The sequence below is a fragment of the Mercurialis annua genome, linkage group LG1-X, assembly GCF_937616625.2.
Source record: "Mercurialis annua linkage group LG1-X, ddMerAnnu1.2, whole genome shotgun sequence".
NCBI classification, from domain to species: Eukaryota; Viridiplantae; Streptophyta; class Magnoliopsida; order Malpighiales; family Euphorbiaceae; genus Mercurialis; species Mercurialis annua.
This window is the reverse complement of record NC_065570.1, coordinates 40,769,735-40,788,984: the sequence shown is the minus strand read 5'-3', so window position 1 is coordinate 40,788,984 and position 19,250 is coordinate 40,769,735. Positions and strand designations below refer to the sequence as shown.

At 39.8% G+C, this 19,250-nt stretch overlaps 2 protein-coding genes across 2 annotated transcripts; both read right to left on the bottom strand.

Moving 5' to 3' along the window:
- Nucleotides 1-1,420: 1,420 nt before the first annotated feature.
- On the bottom strand, nucleotides 1,421-5,167 carry LOC126669364 (uncharacterized). The gene is made up of 4 exons (XM_050362820.1): nucleotides 4,500-5,167; nucleotides 3,978-4,217; nucleotides 3,551-3,761; nucleotides 1,421-3,412 (listed from the first exon to the last, which is right to left on the bottom strand). Exons 1-4 carry the CDS (start codon nucleotides 5,165-5,167, stop codon nucleotides 1,421-1,423), a joined length of 3,111 nt encoding a protein of 1,036 aa, XP_050218777.1.
- An 8,924-nt stretch (nucleotides 5,168-14,091) lies between these two features.
- Nucleotides 14,092-17,877, bottom strand: LOC126666319 (THO complex subunit 3). Its single transcript, XM_050359336.2, has 11 exons — nucleotides 17,726-17,877; nucleotides 17,560-17,655; nucleotides 17,169-17,298; nucleotides 16,216-16,307; nucleotides 15,978-16,046; nucleotides 15,672-15,729; nucleotides 15,456-15,555; nucleotides 15,063-15,149; nucleotides 14,604-14,682; nucleotides 14,363-14,495; nucleotides 14,092-14,271 (listed from the first exon to the last, which is right to left on the bottom strand). Exons 1-11 carry the CDS (start codon nucleotides 17,789-17,791, stop codon nucleotides 14,237-14,239), a joined length of 945 nt encoding a protein of 314 aa, XP_050215293.1. The 5' UTR covers nucleotides 17,792-17,877; the 3' UTR covers nucleotides 14,092-14,236.
- Between the last annotated feature and the right edge of the window lie 1,373 nt (nucleotides 17,878-19,250).

Sequence of the window (19,250 nt, the reverse complement as noted above, 5' to 3'; positions counted from 1 at the left end):
GATGAAGGTCGTTCAATTCAACGGTCTATATCCCAAAAGGCCCCTTCAGACGCCACCCCTTCTGAGACAACCCCTACAGTATCTCAGATGCTGGCTTTCTCACCGCGGCCGACGCTGCTATCGCCGCTGAGTTCGTCTCTGGCCAATTTACCGGCGCGCCTTGATGCCCAAAAGACCAAGGTAGCCCTTATCGATTACTTGTCTTTATGATAGTAAATCCGCAGCTGATATTTTATTGTGGCAAAACTTGGCAGATCCCTGATGACACACCCGCTGATCAGGACGATGTGGCAGCTAAGGCAGCGGCGTTCCTGGATTCTGATAGTGACGAAGAGGATTCGCCCCTCCCAGAAAGTGAGATGCGCGAAGTGACCAGCAGTTCCACCGAGAACTGGGGCGATCATCTGGACGTCATTGCAGAACTGAAGTCCCAAGGCACCACTCTTTTCAAATCGCCCAAGGATCTCGAGCGGCTTCAAAAGTCGGCAACTGCCTTGGCCGATGCTCCTTCAGAAGTTCTCAGTGAGAAAGCTCGAGGTGCAATGGTCAAGCTCTCTGCGTCGCTCCCAGCTTTCCGGGCGATCTATGCTGAATCGACCACTATACAATCCAACTATGATGAGCTGATCGCCCAGGAGAATGCTGCCAAGGAAAAGCTGGAAGGGTTGAAGGTGAACGTGAAATCGGCTGTCTCAACCCTTAAATCTCGCCGCGATAACGCCAAGGATTTGAAGGCCAAAGTCGCCGCCTTAAAGCTGGAGCTGGAAAACGAGGAGAAAGCCATTGCCGAGCTCGAAGTGTTGATGGACAAGGACCTTCTTGAAGGTGTTGGTGTAAAGAAGAATCGAAGCGAGCTGAAGCAGGGCCTTGCCAACCTGAAGCCTAAGGTAGCTGAAGCTCGTACCCAATTCAACACCCTTCGCAGCGAGCTGGGCGACATATTCAGCCATTTTTGAAGTTTTATAAGTTCGGAACAATTTATATCGTTTATTTCTGTAATAGTTTTGAATTTTAATACTATTTGATCGGCCTTGTGGCCGTATCTTGTTACAATTTGACAATGTTCCGGTTTGGTATTTTAATCGGCCAGGTAGCCGAAAGTTTCACTTTCTGTTTGCATTTTAATCGGCCTGTGGGCCGTATCTTGCTTTTGCTGCAATTTCAAAGTTTATTCGGCCACAGAGCCGAAAGTTTTACCCTATATTCGCATCTTGTTTGATTATTTTCATTTTATCGGCATATAGTTGGTCCGATTCGAAATAATGTTTATAAAAAATAATTACATGTTGAGAAAAACGGAGAACCCGTTGAAAAAACTCAATCAGTGCGAATACGCCGAATTCCTAAGTGGTATGATCAAATAATCGGCGATTAATAATAATTGTAACATTTCGGGATGCTTGCAAGTTTACAAACAGCACTACTCTTCGTCGGCTCCAAATAACCGACGGTCTACGCCCTCCCAACAGCTAGGAACGTATTTTTTTAGGAACTGACCGTTGATCGCCCTGTCGTGTTCTTCCCCATCAATGTCTGCCAACAAATAAGCACCGCCTGTTAACTTGTTGACCACGACAAAGGGTCCTTCCCAGTTCGGGCTCCATTTGCCAAGCCGAGTGTCTTTGTGGCCGATAGGCAAGACTGCTTTCCATACTATATCGCCTATGGTAAAAACTTTCCGTTTTACCCGCTTGTTGTAAGCTCTCTCGACCCTTCTTTTCTGGGCTTCTAAGTGATCCAACGCCGTCAGACGTTCTTCGTCAAGGTCCAGAGAGTCTATCACCATTTTGTCAAAGTAGTCTTCCTTGGATAACTCGCATTGGTATCTGCGGCGAGTAGACGTGACGGTCAGCTCCATTGGCAACATCGCATCGTAACCATAGACTAATCTGAACGGCGAAGTCCCAGTAGCCGACTTCTGACTGGTTCTGTTCGCCCAAACAGCTTCTGATAAAAGCACATGCCATTGCCTTGGGTTTTCTTCGATCATCTTTTGAACAATGAGCTTGATGGCTTTGTTCGTGGCTTCGGCTTGTCCGTTGGCCTGGGCATAGTATGGTGTTGAGTGCAACATCTTTATCTTCATTTGGGAGGCCCACCAACTTATATCGCTTCCTGTGAACATCGTCCCTTGATCTGTGGTTATGGACTCGGGCAAGCCGTGTCGGTGGACGATGTATTCTTTGAAGAACTTGATCACCGCTTCTTGTGTCGGTGACTTCAAAGGTTTAGCTTCGACCCACTTGGTGAAGTAGCAAGTGGCGATAATCACAAAGGCATGACCATCAGATGAGCCGGGGTATACTTTTCCTATCAAGTCGACCGCCCATCCTCTGAATGGCCAAGGTTTGATGATGGAGTGCAGGTCTTCGGCCGGGACGTGTTGTATTGGGCCGAATTTCTGACAGGCTTCGCAACCTTTAGCATATCTTATGCAGTCTTGTTCCATTTTCGGCCAATAAAAGCCGTATTTATGGATAAGCCACCTCATTCTGGGGCCCGCCTGGTGGGCGCCTGCTATACCTTCGTGTACCTCGGCCATAGCAAGCATCGCCTCTTTTGGACCGATGCATCTGAAGAGTAGCCCTTCAAAGCCCTTCTTATATAATTCGCCGGCTAAGACCACGTAACTAAGGGCTAAAGTCCTCAACCTCCTATTCGTGGCGTCTGGTTTTTCGAACCACTTCAGGAGCTCGTCCCTCCAATCTTGGGTGACGTCCAGCTGGTAAACCGAGAATTGTCTTTCGTCGATTGTGATGCCCCCGGTGTGGAGGTTCGGTGTTTCCCTCTCTATAGCGTCGAACTCTTGGTTTACCTTGTAACCACTACCGTGCTGAGCTAGGTCGTTTGCAACGCCGTTATCGGCCCTCTCTGTGTATTCTATCCTTGTATCCTGAAAGCCTTCGATCAGGTGTTTCGCCTTGTTGCAATACCTCACCAACAGCTCGGACTCGCATTTGAATTCTCCTGTCACTTGTTTAATGACTAGCAAAGAATCTCCTTTTACACTAATCGCCTTCGCCCCTAGCTCGGCTAAGATCTCGAAACCGAATATGAGGGCCTCATATTCCGCTTGATTGTTGGTACATTCAAATTGGAGTCTGAATGACAACTGGTAGGATGCCCCCAAGGGCGTAACGATGTGTACTCCCGCGCCTGCCCCCTGGCTTGTCCTGGATCCGTCGAACCACATCTTCCACACGGCGATGTCGAAGGTCGTGATGTCTACTCGACCAGGTGTCTCTTCCATGAGGGTAATGCCAGGGTGATCGGCCAAGAAGTCTGCCAACACTTGTCCTTTTACTGCTCTTTGAGGAACGTACACCAGTGTAAACTCGGACATTGCAATCGCCCATTTTCCAATCCGATTCCTTTGGTATGGCTTTGATAAGATATACTTGATGATATCGGTCTGGGATAATACATACACAACGACCGGCAACATATAGTATCGCAACTTGCAGCATGTGAAGTACAGGCATAGACACATTTTTTCTATGTCGGTATAGCGAATCTCTGTGTCCGTCAATCCTCGGCTTAAGTAGTAGACTGCTCTTTCGACCCCATCGTCCTCTTGGGCGAGCATACATCCTAGGGACTCGTGTGCAGCCGATAGGTATAGCAACAATGGCTTGTTCGGCTTTGGAGGGGTCATAACGGGAGGTTTTGCCAAGTAACCTTTCAAATCGTCGAAAACCCGCTGTTGCTCGTCCGTCCATATCCACTCGTCGGTCTCTTTTCCTCTTAGCAAAACACTCCAGCTGCGAAGTCGGCCCGCTGTGTTTGCTATGAATCTTCTTAGGAAATTGATTTGACCGATGAGTCTCTGGAGCTGCTTCTTGGTTTTGGGTGGTTCAGCATTGATAATCGCCTTGGCTTTGTTCTTGTCTATTTCTACTCCCCGCTGGTGAACCAAGAAACCCAAGAAGTTTCCAGCCGAAACGCCGAACGCGCATTTCAGAGGATTCATTTTTAACCCATTACGTCGTATACGCTCGAAACCTTTCCGGAGATCGGCCAAATGAACTTCGCCGGTATTTGACTTGATTACGACATCGTCGATATAGACCTCAAGGCATTCAAGGCCTCTGAACATCTTGTTCATCGCCCTCTGATATGTTGCCCCTGCGTTTTTTAAACCAAAAGGCATCACGACCCATTCGTAGGCTCCGATCGGCCCGGGGCATCTAAAAGCCGTTTTGGAGATATCTTCCTTGCTGAGTGGAGTCGCCAAAAGATGTTCGCGTGAAAATATTTCCAAGCTCGAATCTTTGAATTTATAGATGGGTACTGTGTGGATCGATGCTTTAACCGGTTCGGTCCGAAAAGTTGAACAGGGTTTGATTTATCTAAATTAAAACATTAATCTGGAGGTTAAGAAACCCATGCGAGATTAATATTTGAACTACTCCTACTCCTAAATTAACCAACCGCGGGGGTTGGGGATAGAAAAGCGCAGGGCTTTGAAGTTTGTGTTTGATTGATAATTTGAGTTGTACCCGGAGTGTGCATCGAGGAAACTGAGTATCGTGTGTCCTGCTGCCCTGTCTATCAGCATATCGGCCACAGGCATCGGGTACTCGTCCTTAGGTGTAGCAAGGTTGAGGTTCCGAAAGTCTACGCATACTCGTAGCTTCCCGTTTTTCTTCATCACTGGCACGATATTAGAGAGCCATTCGGTGTATTGGGCTTCCCGAATGAACTTGGCATCTTCCAGCCGCTTAATCTCATCTTGTATGAGAGTATCCACTTCCCTGGACATTCGCCGGGGAGGTTGCCGAAATGGCCGAAACCCACTCTTTAATGGAAGCTTATGTTCGGCGATAGCAGGATCAAGGCCCGGCATTTCCTCGTACGACCAGGCAAAACAGTCGCGGAACTCAATGAGTAAGGCGATCAGTTGCTCTCTGAATCCCTCGTCCAATCCTGCGTTGATATATATAGGCTTAGGCGATTTCTCTGTCCCTAGATTGATTTCAAGGAGGTCGTCCTGTACTTGGGCAGGGTCGTCTTCTAACTTCCCGGTTGCCAATCGTATGTCCCCGATCCGCAGCGATCCTGTTGGATCTTGCTCCTGGTCCTCATAGATGCATTCAGCCGATGTAATATCATACAGCGAGGTTAACTGTCTAATTTTCTCCCTCAATTCTTTATGCCGTGCTATCATTTTGAATCTTTGAGGATGGTGGATCGGCCTTTGCCCCCGAGGGTCACGGATACCGGCCGATCCGAGTTAACAAGTAAGCGAGGAACGCTCGTCTCTCCTTTCGAACTAAGGGATTGTATGTTGCGCACCTCTTCATCGTATAAACGTGCTTCGAGTACGTTATGGTCCTCGCCGAAGGGGTTGGGGTCACCCTGCACAACTTCGGCCTCGCCGTCATTTCGCCATATGAAGAGCATTTGATGCATAGTTGACGGTATACACATGTTGGAGTGTATCCAATCACGGCCGAGCAAAACGTTGTAGTTGCTCCGGGCGTTGACCACGAAAAACCCTTCTTCGGTTTCTACTCGCCCTACCTTAATTCTGAGAGTAATGTACCCCTCGGCCGGCGTCTCGCCCCCTGCGAAGTCAGTCATGTAAACATCGGTCGGGTCAAGCTGATCCCGCGTTATGCCCAATTTTTTGAGCATTTTCGCCGGTAGTATGTTGACGCCCGCCCCGTTATCGATGAGGACTCTGTTAATCGATACCCCATTCAAATCGGCCTTGATATATAACGGCCGAATATGCCTAGTCATCCTTGTTGGAGGTTTGCTGAGAGACACTACCGCGGTATTGTCGGCGCTATCTCCTTCCGGTACGATTACATCGCCTTCCAACGTTGCCTTTTGCCCCGGTTTACTTCTGTAGGAGTTGGGGAGCGTGACCACTTTTACTCCGTATTCGTCCCTTACCACCGGGACCCAGGCTTTCAACATGCCTTTCTTGTGCGAAACGACGACCTCGCGGTCTTTGGGCAATCTTGCTTTAAGCTGGCCATCGTGGTGCGACACCAGTACGTCCTTGTAGGACGATCGGCCGCTGGAATCTTCGTCATCCTTGTGAACTACTGCCGCAGCAGACACATCGGCCGCTTGTTTTTCGCTCTTCGGCATCCATACCTTCCTTGTCTTGGCATTTCGCCTATCAGGTGACTTGGCGTCCGCATCGGCCTGGTTCCTTGCCCCCAGTCTCTCAGTTATTGGCCTGCCTCCGTGCTGCTCTCTGGGAGCTGACTCTGCCCCGTGATTCGCCCGCGACTCTTGTCGCAGCCTTTGCATTCGCCTCTTCTGGGTTTTCGTCATACGAGGGGTCTCCTCCGTTGGCCGAAATATCCTCTTGAATACACTAGTGGCAGGCTTCCGTTGTGGCTCATGCCTCTGCCATTGTTCCGTGGGCGATTTCGGTTTAAAGGTCTTGGGATGCTTCCTCGTGTTATCGCTTCCCCTGACCTTGAAACACGTACTGCATGATGGGCACGTCATATCTGCAGTAGGCGAGTTATACCGCTTCCTCTTCTGTTGTTGAGGTGGCCTCTTTTCTCCTCGCCACTCAGAACCGTCTGTCTCTACCCTCGGCTTGGGTCTTCTTGGATTCCACTTACTCCGTATCTGCCCTTGCTCTAGGTAGCTATCGAAGTGAGGCCGAACGGTGTTAATGGATACGCATTTTACATCGGCCTCTTTCTTCGTTGGGAAGAGAAGTTTCCCTTCGTTAATTGCCTTCTGGATCACATTTCTGAAATTTACGCAATTGTTCGTACTGTGCCTCCAGGAATTGTGGTACTTGCAGTAATCTTTACCGACCAGCTCCTCCGTCGGTGGAATCGTATGACCTTCGCTTAGGGCGATCTGCCCGTCCTTCAACAGGGCATCGAATATGTCGTCGGCCTTAGTCAGGTCGAATGAATACTCTTTTTGTACCACCGCGGTCTTATTCCTTTTAACAAAGCCAGGCTTTCGCAAGGCCGAACATTCCAGGGGTTTTGTTCCCAAAAATTCGGCCATGTTGACTTCATCCTCGGAACCACTATCCTCGCTATCGGACACCAAGGCCACGTCAAGCTGGTCTTTGTAATAGGTCCCTTTAGATGCGCCTCTCCTCTGTTCTTTTTCCTGGAGGAGTCTTTCGTAGCTCGTCACCCTGTTCGTTAGCTCGAACAAGTCACGAAACCTGTGGCCCTCGAAGTGTTCCCTCATGGCGAAACTCATCCCTCTTACCACCATAGGTACGCAATCGGCCTCTGACATTTTGGTGGAGCACCTAGTCCTGAGATTTCTAAATCGGCCGATGTACTTCTCTGCCGACTCACTCGGTAGCTGTGAGATTCGGGCGAGGTCAGCTAGGGTGACATCAGGTGGTGCTCTGTAAAACTCTTCATGGAAGAGGATTTCGAGATCCTTCCATGTGTCCACCGAATTGGGTGACAATCTAGAGTACCACGTGAACGCCATTTTCGTCAAAGAACTGGCGAAAAGCCGAAGCTTCCAGAAATCGTGAGCGGCTGCTTCGCCGCATTGGGCTGAAAACCTGGCGACATGTTCAACCGTCGATTGGCCCTTCTCCTCGCCCGAAAACAAGCTGAACTCTGGCACTTTATACCCCCTTGGGAAAGGATATAACTTGTCGATCCAGTCTGGATACGGTTTCATGTACGATGGGCGAGGCATAGGTCGAAGGTCCACCCCGAGCCTTTCTAGCATGTCCACGAGTTGCCCTTGATTGTATATACTTGGATCGCCTCCCTCGGAGTACGATCGCTCGCCCGTGTTGGGCTCCTGGGTGTTGGCTCCAGTAGCTTCCCCCTGTGGTCTAGCCTCGCCTTGTGGGTTGGACGAGCTTGCTCCCGGATGATCGGCCCTTCCTGAGAACTCGGCCTCGTTCCTTGTTAAGAGCTTAACGGAACCATATGTATACCCCATCTTGTTGGGTTGTTGTTCGGCCGAACCACCTGGTTGACCAAAACGGCTCGGTGTTTGGTTCTGTTCGGCCCTTCTGTGCCCTTGATCGGCCGCGGATTGCCCAGAGAATAATCGCCCTAGGTTCTCCATTGCCTTGTTGAGGCCATCTAAGTTCCCTTGGATCTGCCTCTGGACCGACGTTTGGTCGGCCATGATGTTCCTCATTACTTCGGACATCTGATGCATAGCACCGTCGAACATTTGCTTGTTCTCTTGTGCTATTTCGCCCCTCATGGCCGAGAAGTCGGCCTGTGATAAAGAAGGGCGAGAAGGAGGAAGCTGGCGTGAGTAGTCCATCATGTCATCGGTCGCGTCGTCGACCTTGTCCTTAGGTAGGCTCCCCTCGGCGTCCGTTGTATTCGGCGCCTTGCTTGATTGGTTCACCTGTTTGTCCTTGGCCATGGTTTCTGCTTTATCCGAATCTGATTCGTCTACTATGTCACCTTCCTTCCGTTGTTGTCGGCGTATAGACCGAGCGTGCCTGGAATCGTCTTTAAAGTCCGTTTTTGTGCTAACCATAAACTGGTCCCCAGTGGAGTCGCCAAAAGATGTTCGCCTGGAAATATTCCGGACTCGAATCTTTGAATTTATAATCGGGATCGGTTTGAGGTTTGATACTTTAACGAACCTATGCAGATATTCACAGGGCTTGTTTGGTTAAAAACACTTAACCACGTGATCTAAAAGATAATAATCTGGGAGTCACGGACTCAGGCGAGATTAATACCGAAAACTACTCCTAAATTAAAACAATCCGGAGATTGCGGGATAAAAAGCACTGGGCTTGGTTTTTGATTGATTGATTTGTTGATACAAAAATAATGAAGCTCTGAGCTATTTATAGCTCCTCATAACCAAGACTCCTAATTCAATTAGGACTAAAATTCTAAAAGATAAAACACTCCTAATGAGTTACAAATTCCTAATAAGAAGAAAAAGCAATAATTAAAAGACTTTTCGTTGGGCCCGAATCCCTTGTAAGCCCACATGAAGCTCCTATCCAATAATTATTTGGGCCGGTGTAAACACATACAAACTAACATTGTCGTTGTCTGATCGAACTCAACTGGGTTTGAAAAGACATACGTCTGGTATGTTCGTCTTTTCGATCCCAACTGGGTTCGAACATATGAATATAGATAATTGTAAAATTATAACCGGCGGAGGCGGAAAACGTGGTAAAGACGGCGGAGAAAAGGAGAAGAGATGAAGAGGAAAGACACAAAATAGAACAAAAAGTAAAAAAAAGTCTCTAAAATTTTATTTAAATAATAAAATAATATTGAACATTAAAAATATAAATGACATGGACATTCCACGTAGGCAGGAGTAACGACACAGAGAGTTTCATTAACACTGTTAGTCGGAAGGGCTTGGATGAGCTGATTTTTAAATGCCAGGGGCTTAATTGAGATTGAAAATTCATAGAGGACCTACTTGCTCCTGCCCTAAAATATAGGTGTCACGACCAGTTTCATTAACACTGTTAGACGTGGATCCATATAAATGATTGATTATAGCATTGTTTGAATGTTTTATGCAATAATCATTTGTAAACTTATAAACTCACTTAGTTTTAACTGACCCTGTTAATATAACCATTTTTCAGGTAAATAGTCTTTTTGGAAAGTAACAAATTTCTATCCTTGTTCCGAAGTCTGTGTTTTGGGAAGTATGTACAAAGGAAATTCCTGTTAGTAGTGCTGCAGTTAGCTAAGGTAAACGGTTTTAAAAAACCATGGTTTTACTCTGATATAATCAGAACTGTATGGTTTTGAAAAACTGCGCTTAAACCGTTTTTTCTAAGAAACAAGGCTATGCTAGATATGAGATATTGCGACGTAAGACCCTGATTTCTGTAAATCTTTTTCAGAGTTTAAGTGAAAGTTTGTGATTACAACGCTTTAAATAGTTTGTTACGAAAGCATTTATATATTTATGTGTGTAGTTTATAGTGATTGCTTGCGTAATTTTTTTATTGCATTTAGTCTTGTTACGGGTTTCGAAACTACCATTCTCATTTTCTAGCGCCAGTCTTGGCCCGAAATTTTGGGTCGCGACTATGGGAAGTTTTAGGCGTGGGAAATGAAACCATGCAACATGTGTAACAGTTAAAGCATGAAGATTTACTACATAACGTGGAAAACTAAGAGACAAAAGGTCGGGAGCTTCATCCTAAGATTTGAGAGGCAACCTCTAAATAGCACATTAACAATAGAAGCCCTGAACAAAATTCCAAAAACACCCCCAATGATATTAAACGCTCAAAAACATTTATATTCTCCTATTTTCACATTTTTAAACACATTTACGAGTTTGAATTCAACAATTTACTTTCAATTTTCAATTTTCAATTTTCAATTTTTTTGCCATAATTTGGAGTAGTTGTTAGGGTTAATGTCATAAAAGTTCACCAACTTTACACGTTTTGTCATTTTAATCACACCATATAAAAATCATCATTTTCATACACCAACTACCATTTTTTTTCAAATTGATAAACCGAGTGAAAATCGCTGAGTTGACAACCAAATAGTGACATGTCAGCACAAACCAGATAGTAACACGTTAGTGAATTTCGCCGGATATCTAAACGGCATATCAATTTAAAAAAATTTGGCTATTAGTGTATGAAAATGACGGGTTTTAAGCAGCGTGACTAAAATGACAAACATGTAAAGTTGTTAAATTTATATAACATTATCTCTAAAATTTAAATCGTTAAAAAACAGTCACTAAGTTATCAAATTATTTAATGATGTTAATCGAGGCAAAACACACTAAATTTTTTGTGTTTTATCCTCTGTGGAATGCCATAATTACAAAAAGGTTCATAATTCAGTATTCTTTTTTAATAACAGGATATAACGTAGTATCCGTTTTGTAATTAACGATAAAATTAATGACATTCTTTTAAGACGGTTAGTGATTATTTTTTAACAATTTGAATCTTAATGCCTTTTCTGTAATCTTGGAATATCTCTATGACCCAAAGTGTTTAATATTCTAGTTTATAATTTATTTACAGAATAGTTTGACATATTTAGTTATTTAAATGAAAAAAATGTACTCTGAGTTTAAACTGTTTATTTAAATAAGAAACAATTAATCAAATATTTTTTCAATTTCAAATAATTACTCCCTCCGGTCCATAATATTTGTCGCATTTGACCATTTCACATAGATTAAGAAAATAATAAATATGTCTTGATTTGTGTATAGTTTTACTAAATTATCCATATTAATTACCACTTGTTTTATGTTTGACTAGTTTTTTTAATCTTACAAAGTATTTATTACTAGGGATAATTTTGGAAAAATAGCAATAAATGCTTTTTTGAAACTCTAATGTGACAAATATTATGGACCAAAAACAATTCTCAAATGCGACAAATATTATGGACCGGAGGGAGTATTTACAAAGCAAATTGAGAAAATTACACATTAATTAAGAAAGCGGTATATGTTTTCCCAATTACCAACACTTCCTAATCTTTTCTCTTATACCAAGTTACTTTTACATAAATTAGCTGACGTGTTAAAGTTATTTCATTTTCTACCCATTTGCTTTTATATCTCTCAAAGACTTTCCGGCGAACCAATTGTTGCTAATATCCAGCTCATACATAAACTTCAGTTCTTGACCTTAAACAGCACCATACCATCTCTATAGTGTACGCTATCGCTCTCCTCTATCGCCAAACTTATATCTGTAGTAAAGAACCCAGCTTGGCCGGCAAAGAGAAGGGGGAAAGGAGTTGATGGCGCGGCGGAGAGTGGAGTACGAGAAGCGGTGAGGTGGTTTGGTGCCTGATGGGACGTTGCGGTTGCTGGTGATTTTACGGAAGCAGACGCAAAAACAAGGAGGAAGGAAAAGACGGATTTGCTGCAATTTTTGCAACGATTTGTTGTTAAAATGTTTAGATTTTTGCTGCATTTTTTGGATTTTGTTTATGGTGTCGGCTGATGGATTATTATGGGTAAAGGTTAAAGCTTGTGGGTCTACAGTGACTCGCTCTTCTTTGTCATTACATTTCTTTTGCCTCAAGGATTGTGTTTTTTCAATCTATCGGTTTATTGCGTTGATCTAGTAAGTTGGTTGTTTCTTCTATTTTTTCTGGAATCCACTTTAGTTCCTTATGGCACTTAGAAACAATGGCTGGGCTTATCAGAGTTGATGAAGTTAACGCTAGAATATGCATGCACAAATGTTAGATCTATTGCATGGTTGCATTTCTTATGGCACAATGAAGTTTAAATAATTGAGCAATTAAAAAGTGTGTGATTCCATGTATTGATTATTGGGATAACATTATACATTTAGTAGATGTTAAATCATGGGCATGCATATAATGTGAATACAGAAGTTAAGTCTATATTGGCTGTTTGGCTTGCTTGAGATTGAATTTAATTGAATAAAATGTTGGTCCTCGAGAGCATTTTTTGTAAAGTATGGCATTTGCAGAGGCAGTTACATAGTAGATACATAGATGATACATGTTTAAATTTTTTGGATTATTTTAACGAAATAAATTTAAAACTGACCGATACATTATCGATAAATCGTAATACATTACCGATATATTATAAATACACCATCGATACATCATGGATATAGAGCAGACAAATTAATAATAAAATTTTAATACATTACCGATGTATCATCTATATCTTCAATACACTGAAAATACATGGCCGATACATCGTAAATACATTATAAATATAAACAATAAATTGAGCTGAAAGCAAAACCTCATACAACATGAAAAAAAAGGACGGAGCAAACTTTCAAATACTTAATAGGAAGACACGTTTTAGATACATATAACGAATACATATTAGAAGCAATTTTTATATATAATTTATATAATTTTTATATGTTGGATACATCAACGATACATTGTATATACACCACTAATACATTGTAGATAAATCGCCAATGCATTATAAATACATATCATCGTAGATACATATTTTTATCCTTTTTTTATTATTTTAACGAAATAATTTTTTTGAATACACCATTGATTATAATTTTTAAAATCCATCTCCAACTCAGAATGATTATTTTGAACAAAATAAATTTCAAAATGAATGATACATTATAGATACATTGTAATACATCGCTGATATGTATTAAAAAAATTATTGTTTATGAATATATTACATTGTTATTGTTTCAGTTTGTTCATGTATATATCACATATATACATATTGGACACATCATAGATACGCCAATGATATATCGTAAATACATGTTCTTATCTTTTTTTAATTATTTTAACGAAATAAATATTATTATACATCATTGATTATAATAATTTCTAGAATCGGTCTCCAACTCACAATTTTCAATAAAATAAATATTAAATGTATCATCTATATTTTGCAATACACTATAGATATATGGCCAATACATCATAAATATATGGATGTAAATAATATATTGAGCTAAAAAGTGAAAACTCGTGCAACATGAAAAAAAAATCGGGACAAGCATCAAATATTTAATAGAAAGATACGTTTTTCAAATACATATGTCGAATACATATTAGAAACAATATATATATATATATATATATATATATATATATATATATATATATATATATATATATATATATATATATATATATATAATATACTATTTTGTAATATAATTTGTGCGTTTTTAAAACATGTGATACATATAATTTTTAATTTAAAATATATTATATGTAGCTGTGATACAGTCCAGATACATAACAGATACATATATGATACATGTTGATATTAAATTGACATGATGACACGTGCTGACATGTGACAGCCACGTGTGTCAGACGCGTTTCTGACGCGCGTCAGACGCATTTCAGACGCGCGTCAGACGCGTTTTTGACCAAAAAATCACACGTTTTTGACCTTTTCTTTTGGCTTTGAGTGTGACACGTGTCTCCTATTTAGTGGTTTGGTTAGAATATGTAAACTTTTACCTTTTTTTGGTATCAATGTAAATTATTAGATTGGTGTGTATTTTGGTTATTTTCTATTTAAATATGTATATTTTTGTGGTTTTCTCAAGCAAATTTTGCATGTGAATATTTTTATTTTGAATATGATATAATATTAATTTTGCAATACGCTTAATATATAATTAATTATATATATTTTTAAAATAATTATATTATGGTAAAAAAAATTAAATAAAAATATATAAATATTTTGACAGATTATTCAAGGCCAACCCCGCAAAAGGAGACCTGATTTCTAATGTTACAACAACAATGCCTCTGCGGTCATCTATTACAATTCAGGAACTCTCAAATCCATATATCCGAAAAATACCTGCACCAAAAAGCAGAATATAAACAATATATGGAAACCATAAGATGTTCTTATTTTGCTTAGAAAGTACAGTGAAAGATTGCGATACTACCTTCGTCAACTAGATATTTATTCTTGTCATCCCCAGCATATGCAAGTAAATTGTACTTGGGATTCCACTCCACGCTGTTCATTGCAGCTCTACAAGGAATTTGATGCACTGAGCGGCCACTCTGAACATTGGACTGTCTCACACAGCATAACAATGATCATCAGAAACTACATTAGAGGCAAAAAATCTGTCGAGAAACAAATACTCAAAAACTGAAAAGATAAGTCTTATGAGCATATACAATATCGATGAACATGTCTTCACTGGCAGAAGCAATATAATCTCCTGTGTAGTTGAAACCGATTGTCCTGACAGGCCATCTGAGAGAACAAGCAAAAACAAGTCAGCTATGAGGTGAAGAAAATAAATGGGTATCCAATCAGAAGAAATCATCAGATTGCGATTTACAACATAAAATATTCATCAACTGCTAGGTCTTGTTATCCGCAAAAATGGATATGGATATTATTATTTTTATAGAACATTTTAAATTGCAATTCAAATGAAAGGAAATGTCTATAATTTTAATGAAAATAATATATATTCATATTATGTCTAGAAAAATGAGTAAAGTTTATTTAATTATCTTCAAAAATTAAAATAAAAAGAAAACCTTTAGATAGGATTCAGTTTGTATTTGGAATTGGATCCCAATTCCTTATAAATGCAAACATGTTACTAGAGAAATGCATAAACTTACTCAAGTTTTGTAAATGTTCGCACGCAAAGCATCTCCGAGATATCCCAAAGGCTGACTAAAGAATCAGCACTTCCAACAGCAAAATATCTGTCATGGGAATAGATTAGCTAACAGTCCCATAATAAAATCACAAGCTATGTAAGCTTTGATAACACTATGCAGCAGCAGCTGTTATATGTTAATTGCCTACAATAATTTGCTATGTGGCACGGAAACTTATTGAGTCCAACGTTTCGGCGTTCAATTTTTGTTTTCAGAAATGCTTCTGAAACTCAAAAGTTTATATTTATAATCTATTCTTGTAAAAGTATTATTTCAGCGTTTCTTGTTTAAACATTTCCTATTTCTACGATTCCATACAACATAGGCAATTTGAAAAGTTTTGCGGCTTACCTTCCTTTAGGATCTATAGCAATGCAATAACAACCGGCCGTATGAGCCATGACTGTATCAAGTGGTTGAAGAGATGGGTATGCTAGCACTTCAACAGTGCCTGACCAGAAGGAATGTACATGACAGATTTAAAATTAAAGATATGGTATTGCTAATGCAAAACATCATAGTATAGAGAAAAGGAAAAACAGTTTTCCATATGCAACACTATTCTACCATTCCCAGTGGTCAAGAGAAACATGTCTCCTGTCATATTCCATGCAATCTCATTTACCTGCACAAGAAAGCACCCAGTAAAAAGTCTAAGGTAAAATGAAGTCAGCACACATTACATACAAGTCCTATTTTGGTTTATATATCAAGTCCATGTCTTTTTAAGAATGGTCTCTATGATGACGTTACATAAAAGCCAAAAGCATTTTATGTGTACTACAAAAAAAATTGTCTGTGGCCCACACTAATCAAAGCCTCATACACAATCTGATGAGAAAAGAAAGCTGTTGGTTTGAATTCTCGACTTACCTCATAATTGAACTTGCGCTTATGTATTGGCTTAAATTTGCGAACATCCAGTATGGTTAGTTCGTCATCCTACATTAAATTAAAGAACAGATATAGCTTAGAATGCTGCAAAGATTGCTTACAACCAAACAATCCCATAGAAAATTTGTGATTGCACATATTCATAACTAAATATTGTAAACAAATTTCATTATGATAGATAGAGAGAAAAGAAAACTTTTCTAAATAAGGAGCATACCCTGTTCCCAATAGCTACGTGAGTGCCATCAGGTCTGTATGTGATGTTTATATTCTCCCCGCTAAGCTCTGTCTGCTGGGAACATTTTCCACCTGCAGAAAACAAAAGCAAGCTAACTTTAATTTTTTTATGACAGTAGTGTACAAAGATATAAAGACAGAAGGAGTCCAAAGAATGTTAAGCCTTAAAGTCTAAGAGCTATGGTGATACTACTTGCAGTTATCATACATTTTGGTTCTTAATCTTGTACATCAAGATGCATAGAATATTGGTAATGTCCAACTATTTCAATAGGATACACAAGTATTGTGGGTCTAAATAATGATCTAATTGGTAACAACAAGTTTCTCATATATTATGTAGAGTTAGAGTCCCGTGAAGATTTAGAATTACTACAACAACATAAATGCTTGCAATAATACTTTTAATGTAGTCAGCAAAAAAAACTAAGACAATTTTTAAATTTTGAGTATCTTGTTAATTGTTTGATGCACACAGGGGAGCTTATGCATGATGCTCAAGTATCTTTAAGTATTTTAATAGCAAACTTCAAATTTCCTCAAGATCATTTACTTCAAACCATAATGAAGATGCCATCAACTAACACCGGTGTTTTAGAAAAAGTGTCCACAAAACTCAGAGCAATGTCACCTTCTAGCTGTCACAGTGCTAAATGTGCCTTGAAATAGCCCAACTATGTTATTCCTTGTTTTAATTTGCTTCTCGTGAATTCCTGTTTGCATAACTTCATGGTCGTAGAAATCCAACCTATCTAGCATCTAAGTAGTTATCAAAACCAGTCCTACGCCAAAGTTTTATAGTGTTCTATACCATAAACGGAAGGTTTTATAGTGTTGATTAGGTTTTATAGTGTTGCTAAACTAAAAACACAAAACAAAAATTGAAACTTAGATTTCACTAAGAGATGATGATTGAAGATAAGATGTACTTACTACGAGCATCCCAGAGACGAACAGTCTTGTCACCTGATGCAGTTGCTATTAGATCAGCATGTTTAGGATCCCAACAAAGCTGGTCCACACTATCAGAATGACCCTTCAATTCGATGTCTTTAATTTTACCCTGAAACACATATTTCCTTGGCGATGAACAACAGAACTCCCGAGTCAAAATTAATAGTAAAAAATGTGATGACGGAATTTAAACCGATAGAGAAGCAGAAACCAGCAGTACACTCAGCAAAATGATGAAAAACAACACTGCAAAATATTTGCATTTGGAAAAGGCGAAATAGAATTTCATATTGACCTAGATAAATATATACCACAATCAATTTGAAATGATAAAGAACAATCTTTATGCAGAGATGAGATTAAAACGTACATGACCGTGAGGCTCAATGTGCCAGACACGGGCAGTTTGATCAACAGAACCGGAAGCAAGCTTGGTGCCAGTACAATTCCAAGCCACTGAATGGACCTGTTATATTTACAAAGTGAATCAAAATTGGGTAAACAAATATTATAAAATCTGTAAAGAAATGGAATACCTTCTTCTTGTGACCTTGGTACTCTCTGCTATGAAGATTCTTAAATGGTATCAGAGTTTCCTCCATTTTCACCAATCTACGCTCAAACCTTATTCTATGGCTGCCTGCCTTATTCAGTGGCTGCACAAAAAGGGCCGCCCAAATCTCCTCACTCTTTTAACCTTCTTTAACTACGCTCCATTAATGACTTAAGTAGCAATTTGCCCCCTCAACTTGTAAACAATGAGTAAATTAACACATAAATTAATTTTGTGGGCAAATTAGTCATGAACTTACATATTATGGCAATTAGCCCCATTTTGAAAAAATAGCTTAAACTTTGCTGGGGCAAATTGCCAATTGAGTGATAAATAACTTACAAATTTAGGGGGCAAATTGTCAAAATGGGGCTAATTGCCCATAATATGCAAATTCATGATTAAATTGCCCACAAGTTAATTTACAAAGTTAATTTGTGTATTAATTGCCCATTACTTATAAATTGAATGGGCAAATTGCTACTTAAGTCCTCCCTTAATCATTTAATACTATTTTTCTTTCCTTTCTATTTTCTATCTTTCCTATTTATTCTGTTTAGCTTCTTACAATTTTTAATTGAGCAAAGGGTTAACACGCCCCCTGAACTTGTGACACGGGGTCATCTAACCCAATTTATACTTTTTTTGAGCAACTAACCCCAAAACTCTTCATTTTTAAATCAAATAACCCAATAGTTTATATTTTTATATTAAAAAAATGAATTTAGTATTTAATTACATTTTTGCATCTCTCACCTCCGATTGGTATTTTACGCATTTTAAAAATACAATTATGGGGTTATTTTACCCAAAAATGAAGAGTATGTTGCTAAAAAAAGTATAAATTGGATTAGATGACCCCGTGTCACAAGTTCAAGGGGCGCGTTGACCCTTTGTTCATTTTTAATTTGTTCGCATTTAGTGTTTTTACTTTATTTTTTAAAAGCAGTAGAAAGATTTAAAAGCATGTCTAATAGTATACTCTAATTTAGAGAGCATATTATCAAAAATAAAAAGCATCTTATATATAAAGAATTTTTTTTTTAATTTTAAGTCAATGAACTCTCTAAAATAAATAAAAGGTACATTGAAAAAATACTCAACTAGAAGAAGAAGAAACTGAAAAAATACTTTAAAAAACTGAAAACTGAACAAATACTTTAACAACTGAAAAATAATAAAAGAGAGAAGAATGCATAAATGGTCTATTTTTATATGTAATTGATGGCACAAAAAAGTCACCAAAAGGAGACACTTGTCTCAAATCCGGAAAAGCTAACAGCAGATGATTGACACGTGACAAAAAGAAAAATATGAAAATCCTAACAAGCAAACGAAACCCCACGCCGGAGTATGAATTAACTCGCCCCAAATAAAGCTAAAATTTACCAAAGCATAAATACCAAAACTTTAGCTCACTTGCACGGGGGGAGGGGGGGGGGGGCTAATGATTGATACCGAATCTTATCATAATTGCAGTGGATCTGAGTCGCACGAGATGCACCCTC